This window comes from Zosterops lateralis (assembly GCF_965231275.1).
Source record: "Zosterops lateralis genome assembly, chromosome: 11".
NCBI classification, from domain to species: domain Eukaryota; kingdom Metazoa; phylum Chordata; class Aves; order Passeriformes; family Zosteropidae; genus Zosterops; species Zosterops lateralis.
The window spans coordinates 9654605-9675894 of NC_139771.1; the positions used below are offsets into that span (position 1 = coordinate 9654605).

General features: G+C 46.9%; 2 protein-coding genes across 4 annotated transcripts in view; both read right to left on the bottom strand.

Annotated features, from left to right (window-relative positions):
* The window catches only part of BICD2 (BICD cargo adaptor 2), a gene marked incomplete at its 5' end in the record, with an annotated part of 51160 nt that extends 41414 nt beyond the window's left edge, over positions 1 to 9746 (bottom strand). For both annotated transcript variants that reach the window (XM_083869308.1, XM_083869309.1), the window contains one exon: positions 9507 to 9746. In XM_083869308.1, the coding sequence (XP_083725434.1) occupies positions 9507 to 9746 (240 nt within the window). The remainder of the gene's footprint in view (positions 1 to 9506) is intronic.
* Positions 9747 to 18058: 8312 nt separating this feature from the next.
* Positions 18059 to 21290, bottom strand: LOC310913819 (antigen-presenting glycoprotein CD1d-like). Of its 2 annotated transcripts, none has more exons than XM_083869554.1 (6): positions 21181 to 21290; positions 19722 to 19979; positions 18897 to 19181; positions 18517 to 18801; positions 18312 to 18408; positions 18059 to 18181 (listed from the first exon to the last, which is right to left on the bottom strand). In XM_083869554.1, exons 1-6 carry the CDS (start codon positions 21251 to 21253, stop codon positions 18136 to 18138), a joined length of 1044 nt encoding a protein of 347 aa, XP_083725680.1. In that variant the 5' UTR covers positions 21254 to 21290; the 3' UTR covers positions 18059 to 18135. The 2 variants fall into 2 exon arrangements, with proteins under 2 accessions (XP_083725680.1, XP_083725679.1); XM_083869553.1 differs by having other exon boundaries at positions 19722 to 19982.

Genomic DNA, 21290 nt, shown 5'->3' on the forward strand with positions numbered 1-21290 from the left:
TTGGTAAAACATAGTTCCAGCTACTCAATCCTTCAGCGTGTATTCACTGACTAAATAGAGTTGGAGGGAGTGAACAATAAAAATCAGTTAAAACTTTAGAATTTAAACTATGGGCAATATTTTAAAGCACAATATGTAAAAACATACATATGTAAGCAACAAAGTAACAGAATTGTAGAATTGTTGATACTGAAGACTGGAAGGGGGCTCTGGAGGTCATTTACTCTTTACATTTAGCCTTCCAACTTAAAGCAGGGTCACCACCAAACGTGTTCAGGACACTGTCTGGTTGGGATTTCAGTGATTCCCAAGATGAAGACCACATATAACCTATGGACAAAGAACAGAAAATAAGTTACACATGGCACATTATGTTTGTGGTTGCTCACGTATGTGCTAGGACTCAGTCTTTAGTTTTTATGGACTGCCCTGTAGCAACACAAATAATACTGGAGGCTAGAGCTGAACAACTCCACAGCTTGATTTGTTCCAAATGACTCAAATCTGCTCTTAAAATATTTCTATGATTACTGAACGATCTTAGAACAAGACACCGTTGTATCCAGTTGGAGGAGGGGGAAATGTTTTAAAACAATCCCACTCCCCAAACACTGCTCTAATTTAGTCATTAAATGCAAGTGGTCCTGTTTCCCAGGCAATAGTTTGGATATTTTGGCTTCAGCCCACCTTTAAGTAGCTTCCTGAATTGGACTCAATTAGTAGAGAACATATAAGCAAAAAAAGAAAGTGTTAATAACCTCTAAAAGACGAAACTTGTAAAAATACCTTATATTTTGCATTTTGTGTCTGAGCCAAATGTGTCTGAAATGCAACCTGACAAAGCTTCAGGTGGCAGCAGATGTTATACTCAACCTTGTAAACTGCACCAAGAGCCAGAAGTGTCTAGTGCATCCACATGAACCCTCCTACCAGCAGATGCTCCTCATCAGCATGTCCTGAACCCTTTTCATCCATGCCAACCACAGCAACGTGAATCTCACTCTCACTCGAAAAATACAATCCCTCATCAGTTTCTAAGTCAGATGCGTGCTGCATCTTCCCAGGGAACATCCCATCTCTGCTGCTCACCATCACAGCACCTAGCATGCCTGCCCCAACAAACCACCTTGAGCAAGAGAAGACAAACACCAAGCTATTCACGTGGCAAATCTGGTGTAAGACCACCATCAGCTCTCCACTACTGACAGACCTGACTTATCTGTCAGCAACAACAAACTTTCATGTGAAGCTGGCTAGCCATTTCTTGGCTAAAACCATGTATTTTCTGAAAGCATCCCCAAAACGGACCCAAGTGGAATTGCTTTGCACAGCTGTTGAACACAGTGAACCAAAATACAAGTTAGACAGAAGCTTTTCCTCACATGGATACAAATCTTATAAAGCTACTGTATTAAACTGAGCCAGAGAAAAATTTAAATCAGGACAACTGCTGAATGATTTCTGCTGAATCAGAGACCTAAATTTATTAGGGAAGTATGTTTTGGCGAGGTAACCTTCTTTCATTTGATAGTATGTACCACGTGCTACATGACACGCCTGTTACTGCTCATGACCTGTTGGGGACAGTCACATTCATCCAACAATAGCCAATTTCTATTTCAAAAGCCAAATGCTCTCTCCAAATGACATCATAGAAAACCACTAAATAATTATATACTGACCGCTTGAAAATGCATTCTTTCCATTTCCTTCCTAATATCATAGTGTTGAGAAGTTTTACCCACAGCTTCCAAGAGCTAGAGGGCTGAGTGGACTACAGATAACATGTCATGCTACTCAGCCACTCTGGGCATCACAACCAAATTTCTCCCTCGAAACACACACAGCCTTGTGCAGAAAGATGTGAGAAAATCTCTTTTGGTTTACAGTTACCCATTCATACAACAGAACAAGCTCCAAACAAACATCAGCCTTCATCATCAGAAAATACAGTCGATTCTGACCTTGGAGGCTAAAATCAGACGTAACAAACTGTGCACAGGAAGCAATGAATCTTGTTTGGTTTGGGCAGGTTAGATGCCAGCTATGGTATTAGGTCAGTATACTTCTCTGCCTTGGAGCTAGAGCTGAACTTCAGGCCCAGTTCCATCCAGCACTGACACTGAACATGCAGAAGGACTTCCCAATGAACTTACTACATACTGTCTCGCTGCCTACAGCACAGCACTCTGCACTGTGTTGGGAGCTTGCCAAGCTCCACACTGCACATTGGCAACAACTGAGGGATGAAAATAAAAAAATATTTAAGGAGACCAAGGACTTCTGTATGCTGCAGAGTCTGGGCCATCCAGCACGACCCAGCACCCCACCAGACACACCACTTGTTTCAGTGAGAGCTGTATAGGTCCTCCTATGGCACAGCTGCTTCCCGAACATGGACACAGGACTGCAGAGAATCCATATCCATTCCCACACTGAGCTTTAACTATGCTGTGGCCAAACATTCAAAATTAGCCCCATGTCCCTGCTTGCCCAGAGTGCCAGTGGCAAACCTGTTTGTGGGCAAGACAGACCACACCTTTTAGCAGACTCCTCCGGCAAGTCCTCCCTCCAAAGTGAGGTGAGCCTGACATCTGCTGCCTGGTATATATTTCAGTCAGATTAGTGAAAACAGCTGAGAAGAGAGGAAGGAGAAAAATGTAGGAGGTAGAAAGAAGGAAGATGAGCTGAAGAATGAGGAAACTAAGAAAAAACCCCACAGTTTGCAGCTATTATACCTAAAACTTCAGCTCTTCTCTGAAATGGAGGATCCTCCCTTCACTTGGATGGCAAAGTTGATCTATGTCATTTCCCTTTGCTGAGGCTTTGTAGATCATATTTCAAACCCACACTATATTCCTCTGTTGCTGGGTTACCACATCTGAACAAACAATTCTCTGCAGTCTGCCAAAAGCAGAGAAAGAAAGCACATGAATGCCTGGAGTATGCATCAGCCTCTGGAAGTCATCTTACAGCCCAAAGCTGCTACAGACTAGTCACAAGCTCACATACCATAGAGTGAAAGAGGAAAGGGTGAACCTATTAAGTCTGGGGGCAGTGCACAGACTCGAGAACTGCTGTTCCCAGCCTCCCACCTGCTCCCAGTAAAATCAGGTAATTTTCCAAATCATTAGAATTGTCTCGCAGACTAGAAGAAATATGGTCCTAATTCAAAGGGGTAAATTGGGTATTAATATCCCTGAAACTAGCAAGCATGTTCCCCTAGATTTTGAAAGGATGAATCAAGATTTGAAATGAGGAAACCACAACAGCCCATGTGACAAAACACCACTGACTGTAGGTTTGAGACTTTCCGTTTCCAGGCAGGAAACTGTCATATCAGGGGTTGCACAAACTTCCACTTCAGGGGTGCAGGAACACACAGATGTCCCCCACTGTGAAGCTCCCTGAGTTCACTCAGAGCCTTCAGCAACATTGCTCGGAAGGAATCTTCCTCCGCAGCATGCAGCATTTGGTCTAACGTTTCTTATGGTCTGCCCCTGTTCCCTGAACACCCACACAACACCCACCATTCCGCCTGCAAGCCTCAGCTCCCAGGTACCCTCATCTGGGACTGCACATTGAAAGATGCCAAACGCAAGGCTCTAATGAACAATTTATGTGTGTAAACACAATAAATGCTGCAAGAGAGACTACATCCCAGGACAGATCTCAATCAAAGCTACCAGCCTGACAAGAACATTGCCACTGCAGCATCCCCAGGACTGCTAATTCCCAGCAGCCAGGCTAGACAGACCCCGCTCACTGTGCAGCTGCTGTCTGCGCTGCTCAGCAGCAGCTTCACTGCCAAGCTCAGCAGAAAGACTAGCTGAAGATGCTCCTCTCATTCCTTGTTTTCTGCTGCTTTAACACACTCTGGGTGAGGTGGTACCTGCCCAACCACGTACAACACACCTGTGACCCAAACTGGGGTACTGACCTAATTCAATAAAAAAACAAAAGAAAGAAAAATACCAAAGAAAACCTGACTCAGTTGCACTGTGTAGTTTTACTATATCCCCTCCACAGGACAGCAAGCGCTCAGTGCCGCCACACTTCCAGGGGAAAACAAAGGTAGCAAATTGCACTACTGCTGCCAAACATTGAAATCTTTGGTTAAAGGTAATGTAGAAACTAAGAAACAAATTATCTGATGTTTGCTGGAGGTCAGGGACAGCCCTCCTTTTGGGCCAAGACACAGACAAACACCACAAACCAAAAGTAAAACACGACTTTTCCCCAAGACCCAGCTCTCAACTGAGACTACAGCAGTTCAAGGAATATCTCTTCTGCAGAAACATAGGGGTTTTTAAAAATAATTCCACCTGAAGGTCCTTATCACCCAAATATTTATCGATGTTCTAATACATAAGGTACAGTTAATTTTATCAGAAAAAGACCAAGAAGAACATCCAGCAATTTTATAAAATAATCTGAAATAATAACTTCAAGAATATTATTTATTATTTTTAAGAAAGACAGTTCAAGGAACACTGGAAAGAAAATTAATTTAATAACATGAGGCATTACAGGTTACTATTTCTAGTACACCAGGAAGAATTGGAATGTTTAACTTTTCGCTTTTTTTTTTTCCCTAAATAAGGATATGTGAGAAATGTGCCTTTTCCACAACACAGTACTAAGTGACTATATCATTGCAAACATCAGATTAATATTTGGGTGCCTCTATTCTTCATATAAAGCAACTGCAATTTATCAAAATATAAGAGGTTTAATTTACTCAGGAATATTTTGCTTACACCACCCACAATTTTCAGTATGATTTGACTGTAGAGACAGCAATTGTGTTCTAACATTTCAAGTGTGGCAGCTGATGAAGACCAAGTAACAATCACCATTAAGTCCCCAAGACAGAGTCACAAAAGTATAACCATTTTCTATGAGTATGTGCAAAATTGGTATCAGTTTCCTAAATTCAATTTGCAGTTGTACTTTTCCTACTCTAGATTTACATCTGTATAACCAGAATTAAATTTCACCTAAGCCAGTCTATTTAAAGAAACATTTATTTTATGCATTAAACCCTTTGATTTTAACAGTACTGCAAAGTTAGAGGTAATCTCAAATTACATTAATGATCTTCCCTTTCAGCAGGAATCAATATATCACCTGAATATTTATGAGGAAGAGGCTGCAGAGCTGCACCTGAGGCCTTAGAGGTACTGCAATTGAACATCATTATTTACCATGATTAAATAGAAAGACTTGATCAATCGATTTGTGAGCACAGAGGGTCTAATCCCAGTTGGTCATGGGTTTCTTAGGTAACTTTAGCCTTGCCGTTTCTTCCCTCCTTGCCCTCATGTTCTTACACAAAAAATGAGCACAGCAGTACAAACTGGCAAAATGCTTTGATAAATTCAGTGGGGAAAATCACTGCTACTTCAGCAAGCAGTTTACAATGTCTGCCTGCAAGGTACACAGCACTACATGAGATAGACAGGAAAAGGGAATGATTTCTCCTTCCCTTCTGAAGATGCACAGTTAAATGTTACGTTAATAACATGTAAGATAATGAAAGGCGAAACTAGCCTGGATGAAATATAACGTACCCAATTAACTAGTACATATGTAAGTCAATTAAGCAAAGCAAAACTTCTGTCAGCGATCACAGACCCTGTACTCCACCTCAATATAAACTCAACCAGTACAAATATCACAGCCCAGGACACATCATCTCAGCTGCATCATGCACCCCACTTGGGCTTCATGGGAAATGAAACAGCAAGGTGTTATCTGAATGTTTCTTTCGAAGTCACCTTGCAAGTTTACCCAGGAATCATCTACAGAGAAGTCATAAAATTGCATTAAAGTCAACACATGATTCTTAAAAGCAAAGAACAGAAACAAGGGCCACTGTTACCATACAAAGAAATGAAGAGCCCTGTGGAGATCATTGACAGTATTCCTGTAAGCTCGTTCCCTCCTTAAAAGCCACATACATTACATTAACTGTGACATACTGACATGTGCTTTTAGACTTTAGGGATAGACATAGTCCACTTAGGAATTTTTGCATTATTACAGAAATAATTAATTACAACACCCATGTTTTCCAAGGGTTTAAACACAATTCTACCACCACCAATACATCATAACTACTTAATCGGAACAGCTTAATTGGACAGCTGCCAGTTTCATAACTGAGCTACTAGCTGGTTATAAATCTGATGTTTCAAAATAACTCTGAAGTACTGAGCAAAGCAGATAACCTCTTTTTCAAGCAAACCTTCCATGCCACATCCCCCCACAAATCACCAGAAAAGCAATAACTGAATCCTCAGACAATTACTTTTGTGAGCTGGACTGCACAAGGTGTGATCATGTGTATCATCCATGTAAGAAAAATGTCCCAGCCTAGGCAGGTAGTCAGCCCTGTCATTTATGTAATTAGCACTATAACAAAGGCTTGCAAGGTGACTCACCAGCTGAAACAAAGCCTATAGAAAAAAAAACTTAGCTACTTCATTACCTAGAGAGAGTAAAAAATTAATAAAATTACATGTTCACTATACAGTGTAGTATTTCACTACAAGAAAACCAGTATCTTATTTCTCTGAACTAGGGAAAACATTTATCATAATCTTCAGTACAGTTTGAAATTAATTCCCTTCTACAAAAGCAAAGGTGCTACTGCAAATAAGTGTATCTGGGAAGACAGTTTGTATTTCAGTCAAATTAAATGACAGAAGAGATGCAGCAGAAAGTACCTTAAAAGATACATGAGATCAAGTCAGCACACACACAAGAAAAGAACAAACTTAGAGAAGACTTGACCCCAGTTAAAAAGGGGTTGGTGTGGAGGCTCAGCAGTGCAAGGACAGAGCAGCTCCCCATTTTCACCAGGACAACTTGGATGGCAAATACTGAGAGTACACAGACGTCTTTACAAAATGGGGGGTACAGCTCTGACAATGTCATTTACACTCACCAAAGGGATACAACAGTGGAGGTTAAGGCCCTGAGTTTCTGCCATATTGAGGACTGGATGGCACAGAGGAGTTATCTGGCCAGAAAGATCTGACGACTGTAGCAGAAAACCCTGTACTTTCAACAAACTGCATTACAAAGTTCCCACACTCGGAACCCATTTACCTATGGTATGATTAGGGCCTTGATACAGGAATGCTTCATAATAATAAACAAAGCAAAGCATAGTCAAACCTACAATACCCAGCAGGACAGAAAACAACTGTGTGCTTGGCCCACACCCCGCCTAACATGGCCTTGTGCTCCTTAGCTCTCAACATACATAAACAAAGTAAGATCTATAGAGACTAAAAGGGCTCTATCTTAAAAGGTTGCATGAAGTCACAGTTAAGAAGCCAGAGACGGAAAGCAATCCTGTTCTAGTTTGACATCAATCTCCCATATTCTCCAAGAACAACTTAACTAATCCAAGGTGGAGTCCCTTTGGGGTTGGAGCACGACATGTAGTAACTAAGTCTTGTACGCAGCACTCCTCTAGCTGAATGTGGGAAAAACAAGAAGTTGCATAAAACAGCAAAGATGATAAACTCCTCCTCTGAGCATATGCTGCATACATCTGCTGAAGGTTTACAAGATCTACAGCAGACCAGATTCCTGCACAGCATCACAAGAAAGCTAGAAGAGCAATGCTCTTTCCCTGTGTAGGCTATCAGAGTCCTCAAGCTGTTCCTGGAATTGTCTGCCTCCTAGGTTTTGTCTCAATTAGAGCAGGACATGCACACACAAAGCAAATCCTTCAAAATATTAAAAGCAAAAAGGAGTGAATCATTGCTGATTCTGCCTTTTTTGTTGTTGTTTTTTGTCTTTTTAATCTCTTTTACAAGCTTCTCAACTGGTACAGCCCTAAAAGAATGAAAAGAGAGCATCATCAAGGTTTTTTCCATCTTCAAGTCAAAACATGTAATGCCCAAACACACATAGCACAGCCCAGTGACTAAAGGACTACCTGTGATCAAGGCATCCTGGCTCCCGCTGCTGTGTCAGGTACTGCCCTGCTGAATGAGGCTGGGCCAGTCCTGTCACCACTCCCTGTCATGTTTCGCATCCCACCCACCAACTGGGTTTACTGACTTTTCTCTCCCTTGAGCTCAACTCTTCAGTTGCCTCCACCCTTGACTTCCAAGTTTCTACTCCTGTATGCTGCTGGTCTCAAGTGGCTTTAGGAACAGCAGCATATCAGTCCAGCCTGCATATTTAGTTAACAAGTTTATAGCTATGTAATTCACAGTAATTAACCTCTTTGCTTATGCTTGTTCAACACAATAAAAACAAAATAAAGCTTTATTTACAAACAAAAAGATACGCAGAAAGGAGTGCATTCACCAATTCAGCTGATTTTTTTACCAGTCTGTTACAAGGATTTACTTTTCCTTTGAAATACTGTATTCTGATTTTACTTAAAATCCATTTCCAGCAGAATAAACGAAAGCTAAGCCCCATTGGATACAATTTGTAGAGGTCAAATCCACCTATATTCACCACCTAGGCTGTATCAGATGTTTTGCAATCAACGCAAGGCCTAAATGAGCTGAAAAGCAGCACAAGGTTTGCCTGCATGCCAAATTACTGAGCCAAACAAAGCTATACGCAGACAAGTTCACATGGGCCACCTTCTACAGAGGGCTGACAGGATCAGCTCATAAGGATCGCAAACCACCTGTCTGCATTCTCTGACTGGTCCCCGCACAGCACTTTTCCCACATTCTACACCTAGAGAAAAACTTAATGTGCCAATTGCCTAATACAGCATTTCTACTGACAAACTTTACTCTTCCGTACAGACTAGATCTGGAATTTCCCTTAAAATATAAAGTAAAAAAAAAAAAAAAAAAGCCAATGGCAGGACCTGCACCAAAACAAAGCTATGTGAACTGAAGTCTGCTGTATTATTTTCGCAGTGGTCTCCATTGAGGAAGTGGTTAGCACCACCGTAAGGTTTCTCCTTCCACACAAAAGCAGGCACATGACAGTACTGCCACCGCACCCCGCTCCTGGCCCTCGACGCCCGCCATACGCTTGGGTTTCTGCCGGGGCTGCGGTGGGGCAGCTGCAAACCGAGGAGGGGCAATCCCGGCCCGGCTCCCCGCCCTGCAGCAGCTCCAGGGCGGCCCACCCACCGGATCCCGAGGGGAACGGAACGGGACGGGAAGAGAACGAAAAGCGTTTACCCGCCTCCATCCCACAACCCCCCTTCACAGGAGCGGGGGTCGGGAGAGAAAGGCCTTTCTTTTCCACCTTTTCCCTCTCCTGGGCCAGCCTGCAGAGAGCCAGGCGCTCGGAGTTGTCATTTTGGGGAAAGGTGCGGTCGCCCTGCCGGGGCCAGGCCAAGGCCTGGGGACCCGCCGGTCGCCTCCCGGCAGCCCCGGTGCCCCTCGCCTGCCGCCCCCGGATTCCAAACCGGCCCCGCTCTCACGGCTCCGCTCCGCCTTCGCCCCTCCACCCGCCAGGGCCGCGCTCGGGACCAGGCCGCCCATCCGCCGCCGCCCCCGCCTCACCTCCTTCAGCTGCTCCATCTCGGTGCGGATGGTCTCGTACTCCAGCTCCAGCTCCTCATACTGCTGCTTCAGCTGCTGCTTCTCCTCCAGCACTGCCAGCCCGTACTCCGCCGCCTGGATCTTCTCCCGGGTGGTCTCGCCCAGCTCCTGGAAGAGACGCTTGATCTCGCTCCGCAGCCACTCGGGCTCCGACTCCATCACCAACCGGGCGTACTCCTCCTCCTCCATGGCCAGCGACATGTCGGCGGAGGGGGCGCCAGCCGCCGAGGCGGATGGGCGAACGCGCAGCCCGTCTGCCGCTCCTACCAGCGGCAGGGCCCGCAGGCGGCCGCGGCAGGGCCCGCTCGGGCCGCCATCGACGGGCCAGGCGCGCGCTGCTCCCGCCGCGGACCCTCCCGGGATCCCGCCCGCCGCCGCCGCCGCCGCACTCGCCGCAAGCGCCGAGCGCAGTGAAATCATTCAAAAGGCATGGCCGGGCCGGAGCCCCGCGGGATGCTGGGAGCGGGAGTCCTCGGCACTCGCCGCGCCGTGCGCCGCGCAGTTCGCTGAACTACAGCTCCCGGCAAGGACCGTGACGGGCGAGGGCGGTGGCAGGCGGGGAGGAAAAGGCCCTCTGCCGGGCGGCGCGGGTAGCGCGGCGGTGCCCGGAGCGGCCTGGCCCCACAGCGAGCGCGCCCCGGGACCGCCCAGTGACCCCAGACAGAAATTCGGGCACAGGCCCCGGACCGCGGGCACTCACCTCGTGCACACAGCCCCTGTACACAGCCCCTGTACACACCCCGTACCGCACTCAGAAGGGCTTTCGGGGCGGGTTTGAGAAAGGGCTGGGATCAGCTGGGTGTGAAGGATGAGGCCCGAGCACCGGAGCGTGTGGCGGGGGGGGAAGACGTTCCGGTGCGGTGAGTGGTGCCACAGCGCGGGGCGAACGGAGGGTCACAGAAGGCTGGGGCCAGCCCCACGCCGTACCGAGAGCTGCGAGCATCTCACTGTTCCCGGCGTCCTGCGTCTAGAGGTGGAATTTCTGCTAAAAGGCGTTCTCCGCACACCGACGGGGGCCCAAAGCGTGTCCCCCGAGTCATCCTGAGGATAACCACGGCCACGGGACAAGGTGCTCCCCTACTGCTGAGCTACCTGATGAGAGGAGGGATAGGTGGCATCAAGACCCAGTGCCAGGAGCAGCCGTGGGACAGTGACACTTGGTACTGTGCTGCCTGAAGAGGATTTGCCAGCTCGTGAGGAAAACGCCATCCGCCTTCGCTCCAGGTTACACTCCTTGGGCAGGTTTGGTGGCAAAGGCACCGCGATTGGGACACTCATTGGGGCACCACGGGTAGAACTGATTTCGAAAGCACAGTGAAGATTGAACAGAGACAAACCTCTGCTAGTTGGACCATAGCAGTTCCTAAGCAGCCCCATAAAGCTGGGGGGTATGTGTCCCTGTGGAGTGGGGAGATGCTTCACTCCCATCGTCAGGAGAGCCCTGCAGCTTTATCGTCCCTTCATAGAGCAAGTGCAGCTTGTATTTCTTCCAGAGTCAAAAACAATCGGTAATGAACTGGTGAGCAGATAGCAAGCATAATAAAAACAATTACGTGTTTGAGCACTCCGCAAGGTCTCAAACATAAGCAACGTATTTGTGTACAGCTGCAAGGTTTTTCCAAGCTACTTTGAGCTTCTGCCTGTGCACATGTCCCTTATCCCTTTAATAAGCTGTGTCATGGCTGAATGCTACCTGTTATTCATGAAGCTGCCTCACTCAATTTTTCTTCTCCTGACACTGTCTGGAGCTCCCTGTGCATCAAGTGCAGGTATGTGTTTGTCCTGTGAGCACTGACGTGACACTCAGTCACCCAGACCTGAGAAGTAGCAAATCAATGTCCTCAGCCGAGAGTGTGCATGCAAAATTAATTCCTTTAGTTTTTTATTTTCAAAATTCTCAGTAGAAGGCATTTTCACTCTTGTGCACCTCTGTACCATCATTACTGTCACAGAATGTTTTTAGGGAGTTTAAACATTCTGATTCCTTTATAAAGCTTAAAAAGGAAAATAACAGTATTATCTCTTCTCCACATTCTGTTTCTCACTATTAGGACTTCATCATGGCCTTTTATAGTTTTCTTTTGTCCACTCAAGTAGGTAGCATTGCTAGTACCACCCATTCACAACTGATTCATCATTAAGATATTTTTAATAATTAATGCTGGCTTGTACTTCATACTTTCTGAGCCTTCATTCCAGGTTTTCTCTGCAACTCTGGGCTCAAGCACATTAGCTACCCTTCAGTGCTCCTCCTGCTCCTAAACTGAAACTTGCATGTAATGACTTGCTCTCAGCACACAGAACTTCAGTTCAGATCCTGTATATTTCTGGGATTACAAGTGAATTTTGAGATATGACTAGTTTGAGGGATTAATAGAGATGAGCTGATCAACTCATCATAGCACAAGGGACTTCACTGGATAATTTGTTTTCTAGGTCATATACAGAACTATTTCTTGTTTCTAGGTTTCAAACTTGGTTATTTTATAAACTGCCAAAGACGCAAAGGCAGAAATTATAAATACTGCAATAGTTAATTTTAAAGCATTCCTGCTCAGTTTCAGAAAACTGGAGTAACTTGTCAAAGTTAAGGTTCCCATCATCCTTCAAGGTAATGCTGCAGGATAATAAAAGCTTGTATAATGCATGGAGGAGTACAGCCTGGCCAATGCCCATCATCTGCTCCTGAGCACACCCAGAGACCCCTGCCCATTTCCCCAGGTCAATGTGTCCAGACTTCATCAAAGCAAAGCCACCCCACTGATTCAAGGTGTCATGGCCAAGTGTATTTTGGTGATACAGACTTACACAGCAGCTGGAGATTGTTGCTTTTCTTTTTCCTGTTGAGATTTTAAAGCTATGTACTGAGAACAAAGTGGATGAATGCTAAAATAAATTTGAGTAGTGTTTTTTCTTGTGGAAATTAACCCACAGAAAAAAAAAAATCCCTAGTGAAAAATTCATAGCAAAGGCAAAACCCTTCAATGCTAGTTTTATTTAACCTGAGTCCAAGTCCCAAAGCAGGTAGGCAGTATAATCCAAGGCTGCAAAACATTCAGGTATCTGAATGTGTAAACCAGCCTAACCTGTGCTTAAAACTGGGGTCACTGCAGACAGGAAACTCCTTCTAGATGTCTTTCTTTTCATACATTACTTTGGATAAGTTCAAGTGTACCACAATTAGGGTGGCACAGCACATTATAATTTCAATCTCCTTTTATCCACTGCATTTGTGTACAGCTCAGCTACAGCAAACACCATAACAAGAAAGTCTTTAAATTGGCCCTGAAACAGCCATAAGAAACCCTACCAAGCTGTTCCATATTTCTCCTCTTATTTTCTACTTTAAAAAGAAACAAAACACTTTAGGCATAAAAGCACTTTGGACTGCTTAGATGTTTGGTAAAGGTATGGTAATGATGCTAGGTGAAAGCGAACTTAAACTATATGTAGCTTATGCCAAAGAAAAAACCCATTATTTTTCAAAGTATTAAAACTCATTCTGGAGAAAAAAAGGAACTGCATGATCACTTTGAAATACCCAAAGGGGGGTTTAGGAGAAAAAAAGTATTTTCCTTCTCTTTTACACAAGTAAATTCCAGAGAAATAGTCTGTCAGCACCAATATACTTAATGAAGATTACTGTAATGACTTTAATGCTCTTTTTCTGTTTATCACAGCTATGAGGATTAAAATTTAACATACTGTTGTTCAGCACAGTATGTATTTCTCTTTGGTTGAAGTCTTTATATGCAGATTGTCAAAAGAATTTTTTAAAAACCCAAAATACAAAAAAACAGAAAACAAAACGCCCAAAAAATCCACCCCACCAAAAAACAAACAGCATGAAGGAAACCAGATCCCAGTACTGAAAGGGAGCTGATATCTCCATCCTCAGGCTATTATCACAGGGACTCTGACTGTTGACTTAAGGTGACCTCTGATATCTGCAACAAAATTTCCAAGCAAAGATAAGCTGATGCATTAGCACAAACGCTCAGATCACTCTGGCCGGTGGGAGACAAAGAAAGGAGAGAGGAAAAAGAGAGAGAAAGAGAGAAAACGAGATCTTCAGATTTCAGCTTTACTCTGGTATTCAAGTCCATTACAGTTGCTAGAGCTTCTACTGCCTCCAGTTTTGCTCACTGCCAGTTGAAATGCTGCTCTTCCCTTCACAGACAGCTGTTGCTCTTGCCAGCAGCAGGAAAAAGATAGGCAAAGGAAAAACAACTTCCAGGTGGCAAACTGTCACCTCCAGGGGCAAGAGCCCTTGGTCCCAGGCTTCTATGGCAGAACTGCTGTTCTCCATCTCTCTGCCATTCCACGCGATGCTACCTTTAGGTCAGGGGAAAAAAGCCTTTAAAACATCATACACAACCCACTTGCACAAGCGCAGATCCACAGGAAAAGCAGTCCCAGTACAGACTGTTGTGAGTGGGTAGCAAAAGTGAAGCTAAAATAAGCTATAGTCAAGGGAACATTCCGAGGGAGCTGTATGGACCGTGGACATGGGTCTGCGCTGGTGCAAGGTGATGTGGTGTAGGGGGCTGAGTGATTCTAGCTGCCAGGTAAAATAAGCATGCTACAGTTTCAGACACATGGGCTGAACAGAAAAAAAAAAAAGAAAAAAAAAAAAAAAAAAAAAAAAAACAAAAAAAAAACAAAGCAATAAAAAATAATACAAATGAATTCACCAGGAAAAGGGCTAAACTGAGGTAAATAGTAGTGGCAAAGGATTAACAGAATCCACATGGATTCCTGGCCTTCCTTTCTCTGGTATGTGTGATGATTGTCTGGTAAGTTGCTGTGGCCTTGAACATAGAGTTTAAGAGCTTCTTATTCTACCTTCAGGAAAACCCAAAAGGGCAATTAGAGCAATTAGAGATCAAGCTGGCTGGAATAATTTGCTGGATGTCTTTAGAGTGTCTACCTCATTTTCTGTACTTGAGGGAGAAATAGGAAGAGTGTCTATTTAGTCTCTATCTTCAAGAGAGAAATTATCTCTTGTCCAATTTTGAGATGACTACTAAAATTTGAAGCATGTTTACAAAAGCAAAAATCTGGAAAAAGTCATTTTGCAGCATGACTGAAAACACTTTCTGCATCCTTTCCCAGTCACTCAGTTCTGGGATCATGCTGCAGGCAGCTCATGTGAGCAACAAATATCAGCCCTGCAGCTCTGAGAGAGATTTCAAGAGGACAAGAAATAACAAAATAGATAAGGAAATAAAGAGATGTGTAATTAGCCAAGGATGGATGGGCTTCCAAAATTCAGGCCAGAATTAACTAACTTCAGATTATTTGTAGGAAACAAATGACAGAGAGATGGCTCTCCCTCTTATCTAAATATGTTTGCTCTGAAAAGGAAGTATTTTAGAGAGAAGAATTTAGGTTTCTCTGTCATAAATTGTGGATGCAAATGTACTTTCCACTCAGCTGAACTACTGTGGAAAGCAGAAGGGAAGGTGGTAGTTCATTTTTGCAGACCAGTAAGAAGGTAGGCATTGCTGAAGAAGGTGATGGAGAAATTGCCAAAGACAGAAAAGCTTAACAAGCAGGTCTGGAGGAACTGACATCAAGTGAAAAGCTTAGCACCTTGCTGGGAGAAATGCACATGGTGTCTCTCCCATATTAGAAGTAGTGGAGGGGTCACCTGCATGCTTCCATGTGCTCTGAAAAACTATATCAGGTTATTTGACCAGAGCATGCAAAATGAGGGAGGATTAACCCCTCTCCCTTGGCTTTAGCTCCTTCTCTCTAAAACAGGGCTCCAAATATCCCCTCCCTCCACAGGGCTGAAAAGATGCTGTGAAACCTGTGCTGGGTGCCATAACCAGAAGGATTTGATAATACTTAAAAATTATCATGGATGCAGGAGGTAAGACTAGGAGTTGCCCACTGTGAGTGAAAAGAAAGAACCACTTAGTCAGGATTGCTCTTTGCTTCTCAGCTTGGTTGAACTGAAAGAAGGCCTGAGAAAACATTTTTTCCAAGAAAGGTTGCTAAAGCTGACAGTCTTCGTCTGCTTGTGACTTCCACCGAAATATTAAGAGAGGGATCTGGAATAGATATGCAGTCCTGGGATCAGGAGGTTTTTAATGGCTGATGTACAAAGTGTCATCTGATATATTTATACTCCACATGGATCTTAATTGGACTGTAACTTGATAGGCTGCTGTGCCTCTTGGAAAGTGTGTGCCTTGATTGGAAAGTATAGGGGTCTTCAATGCATTTAAGGAGAAACAGAAAACTTGTATCTATGGCAGAGATAATACCCTTGAAGGGTTAATTAGGCATTAACAACTTAGACGGGAAAGCATTTTCTGGGGATTAGTGACCATCTGGGAGAAACCAATGGCCTAAGAAACCCTGATTATTACTATATAGGCCTTGTTCTTACTCAAGGTCATTAGCTGGGCTGTAGGATATGGCTGTAGCAGAGTCCAAATATCCGTTCAAAGGTGCCCTCCGACCCCTGAGGAGTTTGTCCCTGGTTTGCAGCCAGCTGTGAATAAACTGCTACTGGTGAGGTTTTGAAAGCATTCAGAGACCGCGTTTGGATGAGGGATAAAAGGTTCACGGATCAGGTAAGCTTTAATATTTTCAGTTTATAATATCCATCAATTAATTTATTTTACAATAAAAGCTTTACCCTGGAGCTCATTAGCAGCAGTTTTGCTGGTGTCAGTCCCCAAAGATGATAGTACCTTGGCATCTCAGATTTCTGCTTGGCATACCCACTAGCAAGAAATGTTTTTCTCAAAAGAAGTGGGAATTGCAGGATAACCCACCCAAACAAGGGGATTTTATTGCTTTGGTATGAAATTTGAGAGTTTAAATTTTCAGTAGTTTTATACACACGCTTTGTGTACATACACATAGGTATGTGCAGACAGAAAGAAAGAGGGAAACAATGCCATGACAATGAGGCCCACAGAGCTTTAATCATTCTGGACCAAATGGCCGGATTATTTCACCATGTCTCCCTGGCTTCCCCAGACAAGTGATGCAGCATGACTTTTGGGTTTTTAAGCAGGCCTGACAATTGCAAACATCTTCCTCTTTTTTTGCCTTTATCTTGAAATCTGGAGCTGAGGCGGGAAACGCCTTGGACTCATCCCCGGCTCTTCAGTGCTGGGGTGGGCTGCGGGCTGGATCCGGGGCCGTGTGGAGTCGGCGGGAAGCCACAGCGGGGACTCGGAAGCGCAGGCCCGGGTCTGGATGGGGGCCCGGGTCAGCCCCACCACCCCGCCGCGCTTGCCTTGAGCCCGCCCGGTGACCGGTGACGTATGAGGAGCACGAATAGCATTGGCCAACAGGCCGTGGCATAGCCAATGGAAGCGTGAGGCGGGCGGGGCAGCGGCGCCGGGGATCTACTGGGCACCAGGTGACGTCAGGTGCAGTACGGGTCGCCATTGGCAGCTGGCCCGGGAGCGGGCTCGCTCCAGGCCAAGCTGAGGTGGTCCGAGCAGCCTGTGGTGGAGACCGTGGGGAAGCGGCTGTCCTGCAGCAGCCCATGAAGATCCACACCTGCAGCAATCCACCTGCAGCCTTTGAAGGAGCGCAATGCCGTAGAAGGTGGGTGAGAGACTGTGGCCCTATGGAGACATTGTGCTGGAGCAGGTTCATGACAGAACTTGTGACTCTGAGGGGAATCCACACTGGAACAACACGTCCCTGAAGGAGTGACCCCATAGAAGGGACCCATACTGGAGCAGTTTGTGAACTGCAGCCCATGTAAAGGACCCATGCTGGAGACCTTTGTGGAAGACTATCTCCTGTGGGTGGGACTCCACACTGGAGCCAGGGTGAGGAGGAAGGAGCAATGGACAATACATAATGAACTGATAGCAATCCTCATTCCACATCTTGCTGTGGAGGGTGTTGCTCAGAGTCTCCCAGAGCCTCAGCATGGCTTTTCCATGGCTATCAGGCATAGTGGAAGTGTGACAATCCCCCATCCTTCCAGCTTTTACAGAGACAGGAGGCAGACATAGGGGCAGAAGTCAGAAGTGGAGGAGATCCTGGTCTAAAACCATTCTGAACTGGGGGTGAGATCAGCCGTGGAGATGGAGCTGCTCAATGTGCTCAAAATGTCAGGGGTGTCAGGGGTGTCACTTGGGTCCTCCCTTCCCCTTCTCTCCCCGGTGAAATAGCTCACATCTCTCTATCTCTTCCTGATTTGTGGCCTGCTCCATCCCACACCTCACTCAGCAGCCCCACAGTGGTCTGGCCTCAGGTTGTAACTGCCCTGTCAGGAGCAGACACTGGCCACGGAGAGATGTGGGAGAGGCTGTCAGAGGACTGGCTTCTCTTGATATGTCAGGTGGAGACCAACCAGAGTGCAGGAAAAGGAAGAGTTTCTGGCTGCAATATCGAGTCTCTGTAGTGCATTGAAGGGTTTCCTGAGAAAAGTTCCTGAGGGGAAAGAAAGGTGAGAGACACAGGAGCCACATGCATCAGGGGAAGTCTGTAGCTGTTTAATGCGGTGGTTTTCCAGAACAAAACCTTGTTGGTCCTGATGGGTCAGGGGTGGGACATGAAGTAAGAAGGGAGAGCAAGCAGTTGTTGCTGTGTCAGCAACCAGGTCTCAAATGATGAATTCCTGGGTCTCCCATGCAGCCTCATTACCCTTCCTGCAAAGGGTATGTGTGAGCTGTGATGACAGTCAGGGAGTTCACCCCTACAGAGCTGCTGCTGCTGCAACCCCTGGACTGACCTACATGGCCATAAATCTTACAGCAGGTGATGGGAGGGAGAGCTCACCTGTGCTTCCACCACCAAAATACCCCAGCAGAGGCTGTGGCCAAAAGAAGCAGCACTGCAACAATGATGCCAATGGTTGAGGCTGCGCTGCGGTTTTCTGGGGCAGGGAGGGAAGAGGGTGACTGTGTGAAGTCAAGAGCTATCCCTCATGGGGGCAGTGGCTGTCATCTGCAGCCTGCACCCAATCCCCATGGGTGGCACCTACCCCATGGGATGAGAAGGCTGCGGGTGCCCAGGCTCTGGTGGCGCACACGGCAGACGTAGCTGTGCCCGTCACGGGGGGCCACGGCCAGGACACTGCGGAGCTGGTAGGTGAGGTCAGCGTTGGGCAGGATGGGGCTGCTGTTGAGCACCGGGCCCGGAGGCACCTCCTGGCCATCCCGCAGCCAGGCCACGCTGATGGGACGGGGGTAGAAGCCAGTGACGTGGCAAACGAGCAGCAGCTGGTCTAGCCTGGGGCTGCGGGCGAAGACCGTGGCCACAGGCAGCTCTGGGGAATGAGAGCAAAGGCGTGGGGCAAGTGTGGTGAGGCAGGGCTGGGCCCCAGTTGTGGGGGTGGCTGTTGCAGAGTCAGGGTGGACTCACCTTGTCTCTCCAGAATTTCCCTCCCATACCTCTTCAGGGTGGGGAAGTTGCTCTGGCATACCCAGATGGAGAGAAGGTGCTTCAGGAGCACTCTGACAGACTTGTTCTTGTTGAGGCTCTTGCTGACCAGCTCTGCCACCTGGGATGGCTGCTGGGCCTCCCAGTGCTGTTTATCTACCTCAAAAGCTACGAGGTCTTTGCCTCTCCAGCCGACATTCAGGAAGCCTTGGCTTGTTGTATTGGGGTACAGCACACAGCCTGCACGGAACTGAACCACCAACGGGTCTGTCAAAGCAAAGCCAGTGGAGAGGTCCCATGAGTGTGTGGGACATGGCTGGCATGAAGTGGGGTCTGGCTGAGGGCACATACAGGGATGGAGTGGAAAGCAGGGTGCAATGGGCAGCAGAGGTTAAGGCCATGCTTCAGGAGACCCCAGACATCCTGCAAGCCCTCAGGCCTCCTGGAAAAATGGAGTGGATGCTGGCATGGGGTGCTTGCTTAAAAAGAATTCTGTCCCCCAAAATATTTGGCCCCAATTTTCTCTTCCATGATCTTTGCTGTGTCAGTCCTGCAGTTCCAGTACATCTAGTGGCAGCTCTCTGACATGCAGAGGGGTTCCTTGTGCCAGATGGCAGAAGCTCTGAGGGGTATTTTTGGTCTGCTGCCCTCCCCACTCCTGCTAGTCATATGCCCCAGAAGCTGCAGGGTTTCAGGAGCTGTTGCATTCTGTGAGACCCGCCCCTCCCAGATGCCATCCTGCTGGGAAGGAGGCCACAGCCAGAACCTGGGGAGGAGGGCTCTGGCAGGGCTCCTTCCTCTACTCACAGTGCTCTTCTGTCTGCTGAACTATGTCGTGCACAAATCGGATGAAATTGCGCAGACCGATTTTGTACTGGGACATCAGCTTTTCCACGTCACTTTCAGCTGCAGCCTGGCTGACCCAGGGCCAGTAGAAGTGGATGCTCCAGTTGGCAGAATCCAGTGTTAAGATGGGTATGTCCCCTATGAGTGCCATGGATGACACCTCAGCAGAGCTGATGTTGGCAAATTGACTAGTCAGGAGGTACTGGATAATCTGTGGCTCTGCTAGGAGAGAGGATGGAGACAGGAAAGGGTGCAAGAAGGAGATGACTAGAGGTGCTAAAGGGGAAATAGGAAGTGGAGGTGCTGGAGGGGGAACAGGCGATTCGGACTAGATAATAAGAAATAATTTTTTTATGTGAGGGGTAGTGAGACACTGGCATATGTTACCCAGACGTATGGTGGAACCTCATCCCTAGAAACATTCAAGGCCCAGTTGTTTGGGCTCTGAGCAGGGAAGGTGTCCCTGCCCATGGCAGAGGGGTTGGACTGAACGGCCTTTAAAGGTCCTTTTCACCCCAAATCATTCTGCACTTCTATGATTCTATGCTCTTCACCCTGCTCAGGGTTGCTTTCCTGTCTGAACTTCCCCTGACTTCACTGCTCTTTTTCCTTCTCTATTTTACTTTCGACAAAGTGGTTGTCTGCTGCAGAAGATTATAGGCATTTTATCCCCTCCCTTACATGCCTCCCTCCCAGCTAGAGCTGGTGTCTGGCTGTGGAGAGCAGATGAAGAGGCACCACGCTGCTCGTTTGGGATCATGTTTCCCCTCAGGAGAAGCACCTGTGCCAGGACCTGTGTCTGCCAAAGACCTGGACATGGTACAGAGGATACAGAGGGTGGTTGATAGGAAAGGGAATTTTGTCCAGGCTTGGGTCCCTCTGATAGGGCCAGAACACGAGCCCAGCCCAGACATCAGTCCTGCCTTTCTGTGTCTGATGCTGCCTGCTCTGGCAGCGTAAGGTCTCACAGGGTTGTGGTAAAACTCTGTGTGACAGCAGTACCCAAAACACCCTCTGGCAGATGCAGCTCCCTAACAAACAAGGGGCCTTCAGCACCCTGTGGAGCTCAGATCTGCCTGGCACCCATGGGCTCCCTGCAGGGGGAGGACATCTTGCAGGCAAACTCAAGCCTCAAGGCCTCTTTTGGGACCACTGTTGTTTCTTCTGCCTGTGTGCCCAAGGCTCTGTGTTGGAGCCGGTGGGGCAGAAGTCCTGAACTGGAGGCAGGAACAGGGAGGGTGGGCAGGGACAAGGCATGCTTGGGTAGTGCACCGTGGGAGGTCACCCTCTGATGCTGGGAATTATCTGCTCCCCCATACGGCCCAGTGGCCTGGCCGTGCCTCCCATGAGTGAACTTGTGGGGTCCTCTGACAGGGCAAGGGGATGAGAACGGTTGAGGTGAGCCAGGGTTCCCACTTACCCTCTGGGTCTGCCCACATCCCAGGGAGGAGGATCGGGAGAAAGAGGAAGATGAGGAGGAGATGGGGCTGCATGGTGCATGCCGCAAGGCGGAAGAAGCAGCAGCAGTGA